General features: G+C 36.3%; 1 protein-coding gene across 1 annotated transcript in view; it reads right to left on the minus strand.

The window, feature by feature from the left end:
- Positions 1–2,372: 2,372 nt before the first annotated feature.
- The window catches only part of ITGAV (integrin subunit alpha V), a 93,762-nt gene continuing 74,671 nt past the window's right edge, over positions 2,373–21,463 (minus strand). The window contains 12 exon segments of the mRNA XM_077780265.1: positions 2,373–6,041; positions 6,230–6,352; positions 6,943–7,050; positions 7,152–7,265; positions 12,718–12,828; positions 13,594–13,752; positions 14,633–14,738; positions 15,230–15,310; positions 15,682–15,761; positions 17,829–17,921; positions 18,522–18,669; positions 20,332–20,399. Coding sequence (XP_077636391.1) covers positions 5,946–6,041; positions 6,230–6,352; positions 6,943–7,050; positions 7,152–7,265; positions 12,718–12,828; positions 13,594–13,752; positions 14,633–14,738; positions 15,230–15,310; positions 15,682–15,761; positions 17,829–17,921; positions 18,522–18,669; positions 20,332–20,399 — 1,287 coding nt within the window. The 3' untranslated portion in view covers positions 2,373–5,945.

The raw sequence follows: 21,463 nt of genomic DNA on the forward strand, positions 1-21,463 counted from the left end.
AATTATATACATCATTTAGTACTTATGAATAACTTTTTAGTAACTGATATTCTGAATACAAAATTGGCTAAAAATTAATCCCTAGGGATTCCATTTTGACACTCTAATTTCTGAGAACTGGAACACAACTTTGAGATTACTCTGAAACAATTTTTTTTGTAATATCATGAAGGTAAATTCCTGGGTAAAGTTCAAGTCCAAAATCTAAATGCTCCTTTTTTTATTTAAAAAAATTTTTTTTAATGTTTTTATTTCTGAGAGAGGGACACACACACACACACACACACACACAGCATGAGCAGGGGAGGGTCAGAGAGAGAGGGAGATACAGAATCCGAATCAGGCTTCAGGCTCTGAGCTAGCTGTCAGCAGAGGCCCATGAGGGGCTCGAAGCCACGAACCGTGAGATCATGACCTGAGCCAAAGTTGGACGCTTAACCAACTGAGCCACCCAGGTGCCCCTAAATGCTTTTATTAAAACAACATTAATTTATGTATTTATTACTTTTCAGGAAATAGGGCTGACAAGGGAAGTGGACCAGGGTGCAAAAGGAAATCTAACCATATAACTTTCCAGACGATTCAGAACAATTTAAGAAGTGAATAAAAAATATTACTTGAAAAACTATCGGTGTTACACCAACTAATATGCAGGCATCCCAGCCTATTCACTGGTTAATATTATATTTATCAACGGTTAACTAGTAATCTAGGCATTGTTGCACAGCAGGAAGCACAGGGACTAGGAGTTTGAATATATAAACTGTAGCCCCAATTGTGCCCATAAAGAATTTGGACACAAAATGAACTCTGGGCATCATTTACAGTATGATAGGGTGAGGTAGACCCATTCTAACTTGTGATTTTCTAGCTGTTTGACCATGATGCACATAGATTGTGTCTTTCATAATTGTCCTATTTAGGGGTTCATTGAACTTCCAGACTAGAGTGTAGGTTGCTATATTTCATCAAATTTGGCAACTATTTGGTTTCAAGTCAGTCTACCCCATTTTCTCTCCTGACTCCTTTTCTTTTATGCCTAGATTGACCCATGGGTCAGTGAGGCTATTTATTTTGTAATCCCTCCTCCCACCCCACCCCTCCCCTCCACCTACAATGCTTCGGCTTAGATTAATTCTACTGATATCCAAATTCAAGGAGTCTTCTCTTTTGTCCACTTTTAATCCCCCTCCAATTAGTTTCTGATTTCAGATATTGCATTTTTTAGTCCTACGAGTTCCATTTGAATCTCTTTCGTTGATTTCCAAATCTTTCTTGAAATGCCCATAATTTTCAGGTTTTCTAGAGTCTTTAACACGTTTATCATCATTATTTAGTCATGTCTGCTAAATTGTTTGTGGGCCTCTATTGACCCATTTTTTTCCTTCAAACCATGGGTACATTTTCCTTTCTTCCCATTTACACACACACACACGTGCCATTGCAGATAAGGCATTGCAGCCTTTATATGTTGGGTTATCTTCCTCTCAAAGTAACTGCCTATATGAGCAAATAACTTACAACTGAGTTACCTCAAATTTGTGGAAGTTTGACTTTATGCTTTGTTTAGGGTGAGCCACCGGCTTTGCTCTTCATCCAAGGACCAATTAATCAATCTTGAGATGTAGTGTTTATTCCTAAGGCATAGATCCTCTAAGTTCTCAATGGAAAGAATGGGTGTTTCAAAGCTCCTGTCACTGGGCAGACTTGAACTCCAATCTGGTTTCTCCTCCAGCAGACAGAGCTAAAATAACTGCACAGCTCTTCCAACATTCCATTTGTTGTTTTCCTTTTGGGCTCCTTGGAGTTTCACTAGAGGAGGGTCAGAGTCGGTGTCGAAAAAGGATTTGAGGTGTGGCTCCTTCTTTTCCTGGATTTTCTCTCTCAACTTGTAGCCATGATGGCAATACCATAATTCCAGGAAATGAGAGGGCCTTTTCTGCTGGCATTCTATCCACACAACAGAAAGTAACCTCCAGGAAAAAGGTGGTTCCCCACTTTAAGAGTCAAATCTCCTCCACATTCTGCCTGTATTTGGTAACTTCGGTATTTTCAAAAAGTTTTTTTTTCCTTCCTCCTTTTTCTCATCATTTACCATTATCTGATAGAAGCTACCCTGCCATTACTGGAATTCAAAACCCCTTTTAAAAAATGTCCAATGTCTATGATTCTGTGATTTGTAATAGGTGTCTTTTAACATTTGGTTCCTTTTGCTCTTTTTCTGTTATTTTTCTTCAAATAAATAGCACTCTAAAGGAATTCAGACTTTTAGAGAGGTACCTCTTTGAGGTCATCTTTTTAGTGTATTATTACTGGCTCATGTGATTAAAAAACAAAATGCCGAAGGAAAATATAAAGTCCATACACAAAAGTGGCACTGTACGCTCAAGTTTATTGAACAGACACGAGTTACACATTGGAAATTAAGCAGAACATTGTACCAGTTTTCACTAACTCAAATCAAGTCAGCAAATGACAAATTTTAGAAGACACTCATTTTATGTCTCACCCAATGTGGGTGATCATAAGAAAACCTAAACAAAAAAAATTACATTCTATGTTATTAGATAGGAAGTTAATTTGATATACATAGCTTCCAAGTTACTTTAATATATTGCAAAGAATTCAAAACTAGTAGGGAACAGTTCGTGCCCAGCCTGAAATAAAATGCAGAATGTACCTTTTAGGGGTAAATAACTTCATTTGTATATCCATAGCAGAATCACTCCTTCCTACTAATCAAAATATTAATAAGTGTCTATTTAGGTTTACTAAATTAACAATGACTCTGAAATTATCTAGGTTTGGTTACATTGTTATATTGCACTTGAGAACAATAATTCAAAAATCCAGGATTTGGTACCACTCCCAAGAAGTTCATTACATATCAGAAATTGCAATGAAATACAAGCATATATGCATGCTACACGTCAGTAGGTTCATATGTTCAAACCAGCCTACCAACAAGTTAAAAGGGACAGTCTCCAAAACATGGAGCACTAAGTTATTTCATTTGCCAATTGAATTTTACATTTTTTAATTTACCAAACTACCCCATATACAAACTATCCAAGGACACTTACAAAGTTAAATTTAAGATCCACAATGGTCATTCACATGTATTCCAAGAATGACTTAATCTTCTCCAAACTTGGTGTTACATTCTGCAACACAGAAATATCTATCAACTTACAGACTGCTTGCCTTATAAAAAGCAGCTAATCAATTATATACTGTACTTTTCCCTCTTACATCTCTCTTGGGGTCATCAGTAACCACGAAAAATCTTCCACAGTCCTCTTAAGGAAGCCAGTATAAGTAGAGTCTCTTTTACTAATACTTTAATTTTCTCTTTATATGAAGTATTGAAGAGAATTTGCTATGAAGTAGTAGTTTCATAACACAGGTAAAATTGTGGCACTGTTTTAATTGTTTTACACTTCAGAATTATTAAGAACTATATCAGAATTATTACAATAGTAGTAAGTCATCACAAGATAAAGGGAAAAAAGGAAAGAATGTCCCCTACACAAATGTTTGTCAAAGTATCAATTCTAAAATAAATGCCTAAATAGGAAATGAACAACAGTATCAGTATTTCTTACCAATATGAAATGCTTTAAATATTCTCTACCACACTCATGTTTCTAAAAACCAGATTATAAAAAATTTATTCTTAAGATGGAAATTACAAACTTAGTATTTAAAATGCTTGCAAATTAAAACAGATTTATTGTTTGACATTTTAACCAAATACATTCACATGCTGCTTTAGGGCAAAAAGAATCCCAACATTTTCCCAAACATTTTCCTCAGAGAGTAGGCTTCCAAATTATACTTCTACCATATTTTTGTAGAGGGACACATTTTCATTTTTTCAAAGAAAACACTATTGCTTAGAACTACATTTCATAAAGGGAATTTAAAATACCATGCTTCCAATGACAGCACCTTCAAGTTCCCATACAAGATCATACCTTGAGACATAAAAGGGACAGAGTGTGCAAAAGTAAACAGTGACGTATTTTTAAAGTGAATTTCTATCCAACATATACTTTCAGGGATAACTACTATAAGGTGGGAAAACAGGTAAAGTGAAAGTTGTCACAGACCAATTTAGTGACTGTCTCTTGGCAGGCGCTAGAATAAAAAAATTTTTTTTCTTAAAAAACTTTAGACCTACTGGTAATAAAAATATTTACTGCATATGACTATGATCTTTTAAGCTACTAATAAAATCTATACTACAAAACCTACTAATTTTGAAAATCAGTAAAGCTAAATACAGGGTCTTGTCATGTTTTAACTCACATACCTCTGTTTTATTAAAAGATTCTAGCTTAGCCACTTGTGTAGGGAATTGAACACAAGATATGGCAAGATAAACCAATTATTTTTAAAGCATCAAAAAATATTCAATTATTCAAGGGAAATATTTATCATTGCCTAATGATGACAGCAGTTAAAAACCTATTAAACTTTAAATTTCTAAAGCACACGATAATATAATTCCACGAAATAGGTAAAATTAAGAGTCATTCCCAGACCTTGAGGAACTGTGAATAAATCACACATTCCTCTAGAAGAAATCACCACCCTAGAGGCATATAAAACTACAACATGCCACCTGTGCAGCTTTTACATAAAAAATCCTAGAAAAGTAATTTATGCTAATAAAACTACAAAAGGTTTTAAAAGGCTCCCAATAACTTGAATTGCTTATAAAAGTAACTTTTATAAGTCATTTTGATAGCGGAGACTGGTTTTACCCGTGATACCTTGCTTATATAAGGTAATAACCACAGGAGTAACATCACGCTGTTGCTGAAAGCAAACCCGTAAACTACTTAAAGAATTCCAATTCCAAGCATTTCTCACGGGGTTGGGAGTTTAGGTACAGGTTCCTGCAAACTATAAAGATCCCTCATTAATCTTAACCCATTCTTAGTAACAGTTTTGGAAATATAAGGAAAAATACATATGTAGGAAGAAAATAAATTAATCCCAACTAAAAATTCTTGCTCTAAGAGCGTACCATTAATAAGCAACTCTACCAGAGAACTACAAACACAACCTTATAACTTAAATGCTTTCTTTTGTTGTTGTATTGTAAATAGCCAGCACATAGAATGGGGTACGCATACTTTGGAAAGGATTCCCAAATGCATATGGCTTTGAGCTTCCGATGATTAGTGACAATTCAACTATTACACAAAAGAGGCATTTTTGAGTATAAAATTTTTAGTATCGACTGCCATAAAGAATTTGAAATAGAACCTAAGCTTCAACAAATTAAAATGTCCTGAAATGGACTGTGGATTAAAACAAAAATAAAAATGTAATAGCACGTACTCAATTGTCATATTAAAATACTATACATTTGCTATTACGGGAAAGAATTTTGATGGATCTGCTTTCTTTTTTATTAAAGTTCTATCATGTAGGTTTAATATTTTAAAGTCCAAGTTCATGCAGTTATAAAGTTAGAAGCTTAAAAACTCAACTGTAGTGTAATGTATATTAACATTAAGTTCCTGTACAAAAGATGTGGACCCGAAGGTCCACATACAAATTGCTTTAAAACAACAAAACAACAACAAACAAAATCCAACATACAAAATCAGAAACAGTAATTGTAGGAGGTACTGTTTTATATAAAGTAGTAACTCAGGCACTACCTGCCTTATGTACATAGTAGAAGAACTAACGCTTGAAATTTTATTTAAATACCTAAAAACACAAGTCAGTGGATGTATATTAAACGTATGTCTGAACTTACTTATTAGAAAAAGGTTGACAAATATTGCTCTTGTTTTGTGGTTAATACCAACAGGCACCATTAGTAGTACAGTCTTGGAATTTTATTTCTCGTGAAGGAAACCAAAACCTATGACGAAGGTGGTAATTCTCATGGGTCAGGATGTAGCATAACTTAAAAATCACAGTTAAGTTTCTGAGTTTCCTTCACCGTTTTCATGAGGTTGAAGCTGTTCCCTTTCTTGCTCTTCTTGAGGTGGCCGGACACGTTTAAAAAAGCCCATCTGTCAGTTGAGGAAAAACTAACATTACTGAGAAAATTTAAACGGCACTTCATACTTTTCTTCTTTCAAATATATGCTGCTCATTATGTATCATTAAAGTTCCTCTTCTATTCTTCCTTCTGCCCCTTCTCCCTTGCCCTTTTCTTCTGCTTCTCCTCCCTCCTGCTCTTCCTAAGTCCATTACTTACCCTGTACATTACAAATACCAAAACAGCCAGCAACAGCAATCCTGCTAACACTGCTAAAATGATCACCCACACAGGCACGGGCATGGGTGCAGGCTGAATGCCCCACGTGACATTAGTGGTAACCTGTTGGGGGCAAAAAGGTTTTGAGTTTTAAAAATAATTCACTGAATCATTCAACAAATGTCTAAGTGCCTACTTTATTTTGTTTTAATAGTATTCATCTATTTTCTTCTGTTGTATCTGATAATTTGTGACTGATTATATATTTGGTATTGACAGTATGTACATATACACATCAAATTCCCATAATGGGTGAACTTCAGGGTACCCCTGAAGTGATTTTGAAATAATCAAATCCACCTTTGATATATTGGTCCCATTTTTAATCCTTAAAGATCTTTATAAATGTTAGCTTTCACCTGTTGTAGTTAATTTCTGATGTTCTAGCTTTGTGGGGAAAAATTCCTCAAATTTCTACCTGTGAAATTTGTATACGCTAAGAATCTCTTACACAGGACAATATGCTAAAGTAAAAGGTTGACCTTTAATATTCTGGGGTAAGGAAGTAAAATAATATTAAACTAGGAGGTAGGCCTATCAAATAACTTTTAAATTACCAAAACAGTTAGGTGCCAATATTTAAAGGAAAATAAAAAAGTACCTATGACATTGAACTGGTACAATTATTCCATTTCCCCAAATCAATAACTTACTAATGTGGAGTTGAAGATATCTTCAATTGGAAGGTTCTTATAAGGAAACTCAATGACATTAAAAGAAGCAGATGACTTCAGAGAGTAGGAATGATTCTGGTTTTCTTTCTGTATGGAAATAACAATGAAATGATTTCCTAGATGGGAGGCCTTTTTCATGTCTTTGAGAAAATGCATAGGCTGGCCGAATACTACATGTGTCCACTTACATTCATAAAGGTCTCAGTCCACAGCAAGGACTTTACATACAGGATTGCACTCTTTCCTCTGTCTAGTCGTCCAACCTGGCAGACAATCTTCAAGCACTCAGCAATTCCACAACCCTGCCGAAACAAATTCTTTACTTATAAAAAAAAGTCTATCATTTCTTCAACATATAAAAATTAGACATGTTAGTTGTTTTATGTGAAAGCTAAAGAGATGATCCAGATTCTTTTGCTTTATAAGAGTAATGTTTAAAATGCATAGACTAATAGTGGAGTCTATGAATGCTTTTGCTAAAAGGGGTTGGTTTTTGGGGCACCTGGGTGGCTTAGTCAGTAAAGCGTCCAAGTCTTGATTTCATGATCTCATGGTCTGCGAATCTGAGCCCTGCATCAGGTTGTGCTGATGGAACGGAGCCTGCTTGGGATTCTCCCTCTCTCTCTGCCCCTCCCCTGCTTGTTCTCTCTCTCTCTCTCTCCTTCCTTCTCAAAAATAAATAAATAAATAATAAAACAAACACAACAAATAAATACAGGGGTTGGTTTTAATGTGATTCAGTATAAAAGGATAAGATCCAATATATTTAAAGATATATTTTCATAGCTAGTATTCAACATTTTTTAGGTAAACCCAGAGCATGATCAATTTAGTAAGACATAAAAATCAGATTAACAATACACCTGTAGAAAAGAAAAAGAAACAGTGAATCTGGAGCAGCTATTCCACGTCTCTGCTACATTCAGTGTTTTTATCAGTAACCTGAAGGCAGGCAGTCAAAGATAGCATATATTCACCACCTTCTATGTGCTGGTCAAATTGCATTAGACTTGTCACATACATAGTCACAGCAATGCTACCCAGCAAGCGGGCTTGCAGCCTGTGACAAGGAATAGCTTCTCTGGCCTGAGGAAGGGCATCTGTGAAAAGCCTATAAATAACATCGTACTTAATTGGGAAAGAACGGATGCTTTCCCCCTAAGATGAGAAACAAGACAACAATGTCCACTCATGACACTTCTATGAAAGTTGTTCAGAATGTTCTCACCAGTATAATTAAGAAAACAATCAAATAAAAGGCATCCAAATTGGAAAAAAAAGAAGTAAAGCTACCTCTATTTACAAATGACAGGATCTTATATACAGAAAACACTAAAGAATCAACAATAAAATAATTACATAAGTACAGAAAAGGAACAGAATACAAGTTTGACAAATAATTAAGTTGCATTTCTATATACCAGAATTGAAAAATCTGAAAATGCAATGAAAACAATTCTATTTAAAAGATGACCCCAGGGCACCTGGGTGGCTCAGTCAGTTAAGCATCCAACTTTGGCTCAGGTCATGATCTCATAATTCATGAGTTTGAGACCCATGTCAGGCTCTGTGCTGACAGCTCAGAGCCTGGAGCCTGCTTCAGATTCTGTCTCCCTCTCCCTCAGCCTCTCCCCTGCTCATGCTCTGTCTCTTTCTCTCTCTCTAAAATAAATAAATGCTAAAAAAAATTAAAAATATACAAAAGACCACCCGAAAAGAATAAAATACACAAAAGTAATTTAACCAGGAAAGTGCAACCACTTATACATTTACAAGTACAAAACATTTTTGAAAGAAATTAAACACCTAAATAAATGGAAAAATATTTCATGTCCAAGAACTGAAAGACTTAATATTATTAAAATGGCTATACTCCTAAACTGATACAAATTAATAAAATTGCTATTAAAATTCCAACTACCTTCTCTATAGAAAGGATCAAACTGATCTTGGGGTGCCTGGGTGGCTTAGTTGGTTAAGCGTCTGACTTTGGTTCAGGTCATGATCTCATAGTTTGTGGGTTCAAGCCCCATGTTGGGCTCTGTGCTGACAGCTCAGAGCCTGGAGCCTGCTTCCAATTCTGTGTCTCTCTTTCTCTCTCTCTGCCGCTCCCCCACTCGCACTGTGTGTGTGTGTGTGTGTGTGTGTGTGTGTGTGTGTGTGTGTCTCAAAAATAAACATTTAAAAAAAAACTGATCTTAAAATTCATATGGAATTACAAAGGGCCCCACAGATCTAAAACAATCTTGAAAAAGAAGAAAATGATGGAGATCTCACACTTCCCAATTTTAAAACTTACTGAAGAGCTAATCTAAACATTTGGTGCCAGAGTAAGAATATGTGTATAGATCAGTATAAGAGATGAGAGTACAAAATTTAGAAAACCAAAAAACTTAGGTAAAAATTTTCAGGATCTCAGGTTTGGCAATGGTTTCTTAACTATGTATGACAGCAAAGGTACAGGCAATAAAAGAAGAAAGACTTGACAGATCTGAACTTCAAATTTGAAAACTTTTCACATCACAGGGATACTATCAGAAAGTGAAAAGACAACTAACAGAACGAGAAAATATGTGCAATAACAGCTCCAAAAAGGGAGCTGAATATATAAAGAACTCTTTATGACCTAACAACCAAGGGAAACAACCCAATTTAAAAATGGGCAAAGGATTTTGAACAGACATTTCTCAAAAGAAGATATACACAGAAAAGATGCTCGACATCATTCGTCATTAGGGAAATATAAATAAAACCACAATGAGATACACTTCACACTGACAAGGAAAACCATACATCAAAATTTAAAAAAATATATAAGGCAATAGTAAGTGATGGCAAACATGGAGAAGTTGAAACAGTCATACATTGCTGGCTAGGAATGTAAAATGGCACAACCACTTTGGAAAAGTTTGGTAGTTTCTCAAAGTTAAAGAGAGTTCCCATATGACCCTGTAATTGCACCTCCAGATTTATTCCCAAGAGAACTAAAAATCTATGTTCACACAAAAATGTGTACAAGAATGCTCACAGTGGCACTATTCAAAATAATTGAAAGGTAGAAATAATCTAAACGTTCATCAACTAATGAATGGACACACAAAATACCATATACCCATAAAGGGAATATTATTCAGGCATAAAAAATAACTGAAGTACTACTGCATGCTGTAACAATGCAAACCTTAAAAACATTATGCTGAGTCAAAGACGACAGACACCAAAGGCCACATATTTTATAGTTGTTCAGAACAGACAAATCATTAGAGACAGAAAGCAGATTAGTGGTTGCCAGAGAGTGGTAGCAGGGAAGAATATGTAGTGACTATGTGATGGGTACAATATTTGTTTCTGAAAAGTGATGAAAATGTTTTGGAATCAGATAAAGGTGGTGGTTGCACAATGTTGTACATATACTAAATATCAGTTCGTTGCATACTTTAAAATAGTTATAATGGTGACTTTTATGTAAGTTTTATCTTAAAGTTTTTTTTTTAAATGACAGTTTTTTATTTTTTATTTATTTCTAGGAGAGAGAGAGAGAGAGAGACAGCGTGAGCAGGGGAGGGTCAGAGAGAGAGGGAGATACAGACTCTGAAATAGGCTCCAGGCTCTGAGCTGGCAGTCGTCACAGAGCCTGATGCGGGGCTCAAACCCACGAACCGCAAGATCATGACCTAAGTGAAAGTCGGACGCTTAACCGACTAAGCCACCCAGGTGCCCCTATCTTAAAGTTTTTTAATGTAGTTCTGTAGGAGGATCGAGCACAGGATCAAAAGTGGGGTGTGGGTTAAAAGTAATTTCTATTTCACATGGGTTGATCAGGGAAGTCCTGTCATAATGTGCATTTAAAGACATAGAAGGAGATGGGGAGATAAACCACGGGGATACCTGGACAAAGAGCATTCCAGGCAGATGGGAGAACAATTTTCAAAGCCTGGATGTAGAAATTGCTTGGGGATGTCTATTCAAAAAAAGTAGGGTAGCAAAAATAGGAGGAAGAGAATAAGGAGAGGAAATGCAAACAGCAAGGCAGAAGGGCCTACATCTTGTTGGGTCTAAAGGCTTTGCATGCTCGGGCTTCCTCTCTGACTTAGATGGGAAGGCACTGGAGTAACATGACCTGATCTCTATTTAAAAGGATCACTATGGCTCCTGTGTGTCAAATAAACTATAGTGGGGGAAAAGGCAGAACTATGGAGTCCACTAGAAGTTTGGCAACAGTCCAAGTAAGAGACGAAGGTGGCCTGGGTGAGGTTGTAGCAGGGTAAAGCTGCTGAGAAGGGACCAGATTTAGAGTCTTTTGAAAATAGATATTGAGGGGCGCCTGGGTGGCTTAGTCGGTTAAGCGTCTGACTTTCGCTTAGGTCATGATCTCGTGGTTCGTGGGTTCAAGCCCCGCGTCAGGCTCTGTGCTGACTGCCAGCTCAGAGCCTGGAGCCTGTTTCGGTCTGTGACTCCCTCTCTCTCTGACCCTCCTCTGCTCACACTGTCTCTCTCTCTCTCTCTCTCTCTCCTAGAAATAAATAAAACATTAAAAAAAAAAAAAAGAAAATAGATATTGAAAGAATTTGCTGATACCCAGGAGGTGAGGTTTGAGGAAAAGAGAGCACAATGTCTAAGTTTGGGACAAAGAACTGAATGGAATTGGTATTTACTAAAATGTGGAACACTACAGAAAGAGCAGAGGTGGGAAAACATTCTTAGAACTAAGTTTAAGATTCTTATTAAATATTTAAGAGGAGTTCCAGTAGACATTTGGATAACGGAGCCTGGAGTTCAATGCACAGGATCAGCTTCGAAATGTAAATCAAAGTGATCCACATAGAGAGAATATTTACAGCCATGAGAGTGAATAACATCTCTAGTATAGCACTACCTGATTAGAACTTCCTATGATGATAGAAAGGACGTATTTCTACTTCCCAAAGGAGAGTAGCAACATATGGCTACTGAACACTTGAAATGTGGCTGCTGTTTATAATATTAGCACAGATCTAATGAATGAATGCATGCAGAGCAGACAAGAAATCTGAGAGAAGCCCTGGAATACTCTACTGAGGTAAAGGTCTGGAAATGGAGATTAGGAAGTAGCCAGTTGATGAAGGTGAAGAACCAAGAAGAGTAGAGTCCTAGAAAAGAATGAGGACTATTCTACAGAGGAGGAAGTGATGAACTGTGCCAAAAGTCACCGAGCAGTTGAGGTGGATGAGAACTAAGAACTATGGAATTTGTTGCTGATGTAAAAGTAACTGGTATTTGCTAATGAACATAAACACTATACCAGGCTCTCCGCTAGTGGATGGTGTGCAGAACTGTTTAACTTCAAAAACTTAAATGATTAGCATTTTATAACCTTATAGTCATTACACTGGCTGACTCAACAGAAGTTAATTATAGTGCTAATTATGCTTGTAATATATTTTTGTTGATGCCTCCTGGGTTCTTCTTCCAATATTGCACAAAAACCTCCAAGATTAGGATGAGGTCAAGAAGGAAGTCAGTTAAACGAATAAGTCAGAAAAGTAAGCTGGAACATAAAATATTTTTATTAGCAATCTACAAGGATAGATCATTTGAAGAAACTCTGGTGTTAATTTGACTAGGAACAAGGAAAGTAAGAGGAGTGAATAGTATAAAAATACATGTAGTGCTTACAAGCACAGCTGTTGTTATTTTTGAAATGTTCTTTGGCATCAGTTCTATAATCACATATTTTTAAATGTTTAAAGTGCTTGCTGTTGAAATGGCACTTACCAAAGTGTGAACATCTCCTTCACTGAGGGTGAGATCCCGCTTTGTGATGAGATGGTTCCGGTCACCTTGCCCAGCAACTGTGTCATTCTTTTCAGTCTGCGAATTTGAGATCTAGGGTTACAGAGACACTGGTGATACATAACACTGGAAAACACTCTGCACTGACATTTTGGCATAAACTGTTACATATGATTAAAACATGATGACTGAAAATGTGGTATGACAATGTCACCACTTAATATACAGTAGAAAGTAAGCACAAAGAACAAAGATCAGAGATTCCCTAATATGTGGGAGAGAGTTATCTCCACCTAGCTGTGATTTTCTCCCTTGCATAGCTAGAGGGAAAACTGATAAAACACATGGAAACAGCCTGAAATGTCATAGTACACATCTGTGATGAGTGTCAATCAAGAGTATATATTTTTTTGTTCTGTTTCTTAACTTTCCCTTAGTCCAAATTGGGAAATAGCTTCTTCTCCAAATATGTTTGCTAGGATGGTAAGGGCTATACCCAAAAGTATAGAATTCCACAAAATGAAATTTTTCTAAGTCATGGGAGTCAAAAGAGCCAGGTTAAGTAAAATGTTAGATCTTTCTCCAAAAACAAAAATTTCAACAACAAAACACCCCTGACACAATACTATACGTGGATAAGCCACAGTGCAATAGAACCCAAGTCAGATTGGGTCACTGCATAGATGATTCATTAGTACTTCTCATTATACAAATAAACAATTTAATCCTGAAATAAATTATTTCTATACAGTGGGTTTCTGTATTAAAATTTTTTTTATTTCATGGATTTCTTTCATAGATTTAGAAAGAAAAGCATTAAGTATCATCAAAATACAGAGTTGCTATTAAGCACATTACCTTAATTCTCAAAGGGTTGATCTCCATATCTGAAGTACAGTTCATAGGTCCATCAATATCATATTGAAGGATGTATAACAGAGTGTTATTGTTATATTTGTAAGGCCACTGAAGATTTAGCATTGCCTTGCTGAATGAACTTGGACCATTGTTTCTCAGCTAATGGGAAAAAGAAAATGTAACTACTTTGAGCAAAAATCTATTCCATAATCCTCCTCCTACACCAACCTCAGGAATCATTAGCAATAGGATTTGAACAACAGCAGAGTTTTTAGTTATTCTGACATTATAACATGATCATTATGAGGCAAAGGAGATCAAATTCAACACTTATTTCTAGCGTAGGGCAGTATGTATCAGGATGAAAATATAAACAAAAGAGGAACATATGAAAACGTTTTTGATGAAAGATGGCATAGAAAATTTTCTTCCTGGGGCGCCTGGGTAGCACAGTCAGTTAAGCGTCCGATTTTAGCTCAGATCATGATCTTGCAGTTCATGGGTTCAAGCTCCATGTCAGGCTCTGTGCTGACAGCTCAGAGCCTGGAACCTGCTTTAGATTCTGTGTCTTCCTCTCTCTCTGCCACTCCCCTGGCTCATGCTTGCGTGCTCTCTCTCCCTCTCGAAAATAAATAAACATTAAAAAATTTTATAAAAAGAAAAAGAAAATTTTCTTCCTTTCTTTCTTTAGGAAGAAAATTTTGATGATCTGCTATAGGCACTTTCAGTTTTAAGTTATAACTGCAAAACGTCCATATGCAAATACACAACAATGACCTACTGCTGTTATTCAAGTAGAACTAATTGGTTTTTGACAATTTGCATGAAGTGCATTCTTTAATCACTTGAAGCCACTTGTCTTAAAAAAAGGAACTTCTGAATAGGGAAAAAATTCAAACAAATCTCTGGTACATCCTTCAGTCATGCAGAGTTTACATAAACACTAAACAGACTTGTTTTTTTTTTTTTTTACAAGTAGCCTATCTGTTCTCTTTAAAAGCTCTCCACCAGGTATCAGGTAAAGCCAACAACTGCAAACCTCATAGATGTGCTGAACAACTGGCCCAACATCTTCTTCAGTCTCCGGGTTCTCCTTATGCTCCCAGTTTGGAATTGGAAGAAAGATATGATCGGGACTTGAGACTCTAAACAATGACCAAAGAAATCCTACCATGAATACCAAAATGATATGACCAGTTCATTTTCAAAAGTACCCTGTATCCCAATGAATAAAATCAGAATTAAAAGAATATATATGTAAAAGAAAGAAAAAGCCATATGTATATGTGAACATACACATTCACCTACACACAAACTTCTCTGTAGTGAATCTAATGTAATAGATGTATTGATAAGTCAATTTGCATAGAAGTTCAATACATGTATTTTGTGCCTGCTGTGGCCGTGTCTGGTTTATTTCCAGAGGGTAATCAAATAAATATTTGCAGTTTTGGAATAATACACCTAGGTTCCTCTTTCTACAGAAGCACCAGCCCTAGTAAAAGTATTATGAAGTATGTGTGCTATTCCCCTAAAGAAGTTAGCGGGCCTACTAGATGCTTTTTCAAAGTAAATGCATTTTAAAGCAGTTTAAATCTCACAAGAATGTGACACTCAACTTGGTAATCATACTGACCCTCTGATCTCAACAGCAGCTAAGACAGCGAGGTCCACTTTGTAAGATACAACTGGGCTTATTTTGTCAAAGAGATTGGAGCTGAAAAAGAAAAAAAATATATTTTTAGGCCTGAACTGAGCACAATCTTCATCTAAGACATACAGAGGCAAATGCAGTGACACTAAAAATGAACAAATTAAAAGCAACAAAGAAAGGAAAAAGTTAACGAAAATAATTTTCATTAGCATTTAATTCCAAGAAGATGATCAAATTTTACTTCTTTTAATTCTGTTTCACAAGCTCAAAACAAAATGATTCTTATGACATAAATATTAATTTAAAAAATGGTATAATCAAGTATTAGAATTTTAGTCTGTTCTATTCATAACATTTAGAATATATTACATAATATATGACAAAGAATATTTCCTCAATAGTTATTACAAACTGAAAACAAGTTGTTTTCATACCTTTGGATTTGTAAGTCAAATTTCACAGAAGTATCCATCTCTGATTGCTGGTGGACACTGAAACGAAGCCCAGCTAGGAGCTGAACGGGAAGGAAGGAACAGTAATTAATTAAAACAATGTCTCATCAGTGAAATTTAAATTCCAATGTTCAAATCAAAGAGTTACTCCAAAATAGGCTTTTTTTCTGAGCTTACAATAAAACTGAAAATACTCTAACAAAGATAATTAAATCTGATCTTCTATTGAATCTTTTATTTAAGACACATGGGCCATTCCATAAAGAGGCCTATTTAACAATTATTACCATAATTCTATCTCCTCATAATACCTAATATTAACTTTATAAAAAATGCCAAAGTAAATATCTGTTGATTCAATGAAAGCACACTGATTTGGTGACAGGAAGTTAACAACTGAAATTGTAATGGAGCAGGAAGGAAGAAGTGAATGCGTTTTAAAGAGCAGGAGAACCTGGCTACCTAGGGGATGAGAGGAAGGGCCAGCCAGACTCAGAATTTCTCCTCTCTCACAGCTCCACTGCAACCGTTATCCTAAGTCCTGCAAGGGGGAAACTGTTAACTTAAAGAAAACAACTGAGCTAATAAGGTAAGAGAAAGCAGACTTCTTGGGGGATCATTTATCGTACATAAAAACAATACTGGGGGACTTCCATCCAACTACCTTCCACTTTACAAAGCCTGACGCTGGCCGCATGAAATAACCTGAAATCATCCACACTGGATGAGCTGTGAGTGAGAAAGCTTGAGCATGAGAACACAGAAAAATAAACACAGAAATAATCATAGAAAAATAAAGAAAAATAAAAAGCATTTCACTTGTTAAAAATCATTAAATACATGTGGAAAAACTTAACTAAGGCCTTACTTTGTTCAAGGCCTCTTCCCTAAGAGACCATATATTTAGAAAGTACAATGACTTTTAATGGAAACTATTCTTAAAGAAATATGGAACTTTTATTGAAATGTATTTGACATAGAACATTGTGTAAATTTAAGGTATACAACATGTTGATTTGATACATTTATAAATTGTAACGTAATTGTCATTGTAGCTATGTTAGCATCTGATTCACGTCCTATAATTACCATTCCTATTTTATAGTTGGAATAAGGATCTAGTCTCTTCGCAAGGTTGATGATTATAATACTAGGTTTTTTAATGTTTATTTATTTTTGAGAAAGAGGGAGAGAGAGTAAGTGCACATGTAGGGAAGGGACAGAGAGAGACGGAGATAGAGGATTGGAAGCAAGCTCTGCCCTGACAGCAGAGAGCCCCATGCGGGGATCGAACTCAAGAACCTGCGAGATCATGACCCAAGCCAAAGTTGAACTTAATAACTGAGCCACCCAGGTGCCCTTACAATATTGTTTATATTCACTATGCTGTGCATTAGATCTCTAAGACTTATTTACTACTATTTGTACCCTTAAACAACATCTCTCCTGTTAGCTGTTGTTTAAGGATGAATGTGGAATGTATAGCCCCATATGATCTGAGATCTTCAAATTACCAAAGTCTCTGTGCTATTAAATTAAATTCTATTGAAAAAAGTAACATGATATATACTCCCATTTTCCTTTGATACTAAGAATTCTACAAAATACATTTTTGTTTACTTTTTAGAGCATTTGGGAAGTGACCCACTGAGAGCATCCTTTCAAGCTCCTGGGCTCCTTTCTCCACCACCTGAAGGGGAGCCTGCCCAACACTAAGGGCCTCTTTGAATCTATTTAGTTTGACGATAAAGGCTTCCAAATTCATGAGATAATTCTATCTCATGTAATAATGATAGTCTTAATATTTGTCAGAGTAGTTTTAAAGATTCATTAGGTTAAAATACCAGAGTTATAATTTTAGTCCTTAGTTAACCCATATCCTCATCCATTTAGCAAATTGAAGGCACTGTAAACACGGCTTACTGACTACAGTGTAGAAGCACAATCCATTATTTTATTATCTTACTCAAAACCAAATAAAACTCTGCTAATCATTACATTCCAAATCAAAACCAATTTAAAGATATTATTCTGAAATACTTATTAAAAAATTACTATGAACAAACCCACAGAAAATTTTGCTATTTTCTTTAAAAGAAAGAAATATCCATTTAGTTAAAACATCTTACTTGAGTTCCAGCCTTCATTGGGTTTCCAAGGTCACATACTACCTGGCGGGTTTGGTTTTCTGTTTTAAATGCACAGGAAAGTCTTGCTAAAGCCTTTGATAGGTNGCTGTTTAATAGCAATGGTACATCTAAGTTAAAGTTTTCTAGGAGCTGGATTTAAAAGGTAAAAAAAAAAAAAAAAAAGAATTGAAAATATTATAAATTAATGACTAAAAAAAAAAAAGCAGAAGCTACAGACTGTAATGTTCCTAGAGGATATCCTACAGTTGAATAGTTAAGTTCTTGTTTCAAAAATATATCCATCTATTTGAGGAAATGGGGGGTGGGTATGGGAGAAGCCAGAATTATGTACAATTGCCACATGTGAATGTAAAGATGTTTCTGAAGGATCCCCAGAGGATTTAGATACATAACCTTATTGCCCCTAATAAATTATTTGACAAACAGGCTTAGACACTTTATCTATCTGACCTTGTTTCAGGCATTTTGCTAGCAATTCTAAAAATGTCCTATCAGTGCATTATGCAAAGTATTAGGCTTGAAAGGAATTATGTAAGATAGGCACTCTATTGCCTAGCAATTTAGCCTCAAGTAGAATGGCTAAGCTTGTACTATACTAAATAGGGGAGTAACTCATTAATGTTAATGAGACCTATGAGTGCATTTCGATCTTTAAAGCGGCAGTCTGCTTACTTCACTATTGCGGACAACCCCGATGAAATCAGCCTGAGGTGGGATGGAAACGATGAGTTCAGCTTCATAGGCACCTTCTCCTTGATTCTGAGCCTTAACAATCAATGTCAGAGGATTGTCGTCTCCAATATAGATCTTCTTTTGATCACTAAAAGTTGATACAAATACAGACAATGAAAAAAAAGACTGCATGGAGAGAATATGATTGTTCCAAGAAACAAGAGAAATACAAGACAGCAGTGACATGTTCAACAGTGTCTCAAGATACTTTAAGACTATTTCACAGCTCGGGCGCCTGGGTGGCTTAGTCGGTTAAGCTTCCGACTTTCGCTTAGGTCATGATCTCGCGGTTCGTGGGTTCGAGCCCCACATCGGGCTCTGTGCTGACTGCCAGCCCAGAGCCTGGAGGCTGTTTCAGAGTCTGTTACTCCCTCTCTCTCTCTCTCCTAGAAATAAATAAAACATTTAAAAAAAAAAAAAAGAAAACTGGAAATAACACATTGGGTACCAATCCAATGCTTCTCTCAGTAAAAGAAAATATTAATGTCACTATCACTACCAGTCATATCTATTACTGAGGTAATTTTGTATCTCTTTGAGGTACTTTTTAATTCCCTGATTTTTTTTTTCCCTAAAAGCTGAATAAGGGTCACCTGCATCAATCAGTTAAGTCTTCAAGTCTTGATTTCAACTCAGGTCATGATCTCAGGGTACATGAGACTGAACCCTGTGTTGGGGCTGAGCCGATAGCACAAAGCCTGCTTGGGATTCTCTCCCTCTCTCTCTGCCCTTCCCAAGCTCGCTCACACACATACTCTCTCTCTCTCTCAAAATAAACATCATAAATAAATAATGCGGAATTAATCACAGTCATGATTCTCAAAATATTCTTTAAAATTTATGTATCATTGATGCACCTGGGTGGCTGTCGGTTAAGTGTCCAAATTCAGCTCAGGTTAAGACCTCACAGCTAGTGAGTTTGAGCCCCATGTCTCAAAAATAAACATCAAAAAAATTTTTTTAAACTTTAAAAAATGTATATATCATTTAAAATACTAATCAGAGAGGCATCTGGGTGGCTCAGTTGGTTGAGCATCTGACTTCGGCCCAGGTCATGATCTCACAGTTCATGAGTTTAAGCCCCGCATCTGGCTCACTGCTCTCAGTGCGGAGCTTGCCTTGGATCCTCTGTCCTCCTCTCTCTCGGCCCCTTCCCTGCTCCTGCATGCTCTCTCTCTCTCAAAAACAAAATAAAACATTTTTTTAATGTTTATTTATTTTTGAGAGAGATACACAGAGCGCAATTGGGGGAGGGGCAGAGAGAGAAGGAGATACAAAATCTGAAACAGGCTCTAAACAGAGCCAGACACAGGGCTGAAACACATGAACCATGAGATCATGACCTGCCGAAATCAGATGCTTGACCAGCTGAGCCACCCAGGTCCCCAAAAGTAAGATAAAACATTTAAAAATTTAATAATAATTTTTAAAAATACTAATCAGAATCCTTTAGTTAACAGGATATCTACAATGAAATATATCTTTAAGAGGATATAATGTTATCTTGAAACACTACTCATACTGAATGGAAATAGATCTGTCAACTAAGGCAAGTAGTGAAAACAGTGCATATTTTTTTTGAGTTTAATGTTGATAGTTTTACTATTAAAGAAATTCATGAATTATCCTTCAATATAACTAGTTCACATTAAAATACAGAACAGAATATTCTATATTTGGAAGGGAAGGAATATGTGTTCTTCCATTTAGATTTCTTGTTAGACTGTTTATTGTTTGGAGTAAAACGTACCTATCTACAGAAACTTCCAACTTGGGTTTGCAGACATTGTCTTCACCACAGTCAAGCAAAATATGGGCCTAGAAAAAAAAGCATTTTACTTTTTCTATGTGGAAAAACATCAACACAGAACACATACGTAATGTAAATCAATATATATATGGATGTATGTGAATGCACACAAACACATACATATATTTATATACACTCATCAAGTTATCTGCATCAAAGGTGTCATGGCTGCCTATTTTTAAACAGGTCAGTGTAGCTAGTCAAGAATGAAAATGAAGAGGGGCGCCTGGGTGGCTCAGTCAGTTAAGTGTCCAACTTCGGCTCAGGTCATGATCTCACAGTTCGTGGGTTCAAGCCCCATGTCGGGCTCTGTGCTGACAGCCTGGAGCCTGGAGCCTGGAGCCTGCTTCGGATTCTGTGTCTCTTTCTCTCTGCCCCTCCCTGGCTCACACTCTGTCTCTCAAAAATAAATAAAAACATTAAAAAAAAATTTTTTTAATAGAAAAGAAAAATATTCCTAGGATATAGTACAATTAGTTGGAACCTTTTAGTTCCATCTCAACTTAAGCTGTTATGATTTTGGAATGAAGTGTCATGTAGAGAGAAAGTAACAGTCAAGAAGTGAGGATTCAAAAAATGAAAAAGAAATGAAGATTCAGCGGGAACCTGCGGCTGCTAGCTAAACTGTGTGATCTCGGGCAAAACAAATTTCCATTTTAGAATTCCTTGTTGCAGACTATGCCTCTGCCAGCATCCTGGAAATATGGGGGCAGAGTGTCAAAGAATAAGGAGCCACGGGTGCACAGCAGCAACTCTGACAGGCAGACCAAGGGGAACAGAAACTGGACACAGTGAGGTCAGAGTACGCATGGCCACTGGAAGGAGGTGAAGGAGAAGGAACTAGAAGCACTGAAGTTAGCCAATCCAGGACAGGTGGAATAAGCAAAATCCGAATTTTCTCCCTTCAGATCTGGCTGTAAGAGTGTGGAGGCTAGAGCAGAATGGACCACCCAAAAGACAAAAACAGTGGAAAGTAGCAGAGGAAATTGGGCGGAATATAAAGGAAATACAAAAATTGTAAAAAGAAGAAAGAAAAAGAGACAAAGCCATTCTCGGTTTGTCTATTGTTAAT

The sequence above is a fragment of the Crocuta crocuta genome, unplaced genomic scaffold (genome assembly GCF_008692635.1).
Source record: "Crocuta crocuta isolate KB4526 unplaced genomic scaffold, BGI_CrCroc_1.0 scaffold38, whole genome shotgun sequence".
NCBI classification, from domain to species: Eukaryota; Metazoa; Chordata; class Mammalia; order Carnivora; family Hyaenidae; genus Crocuta; species Crocuta crocuta.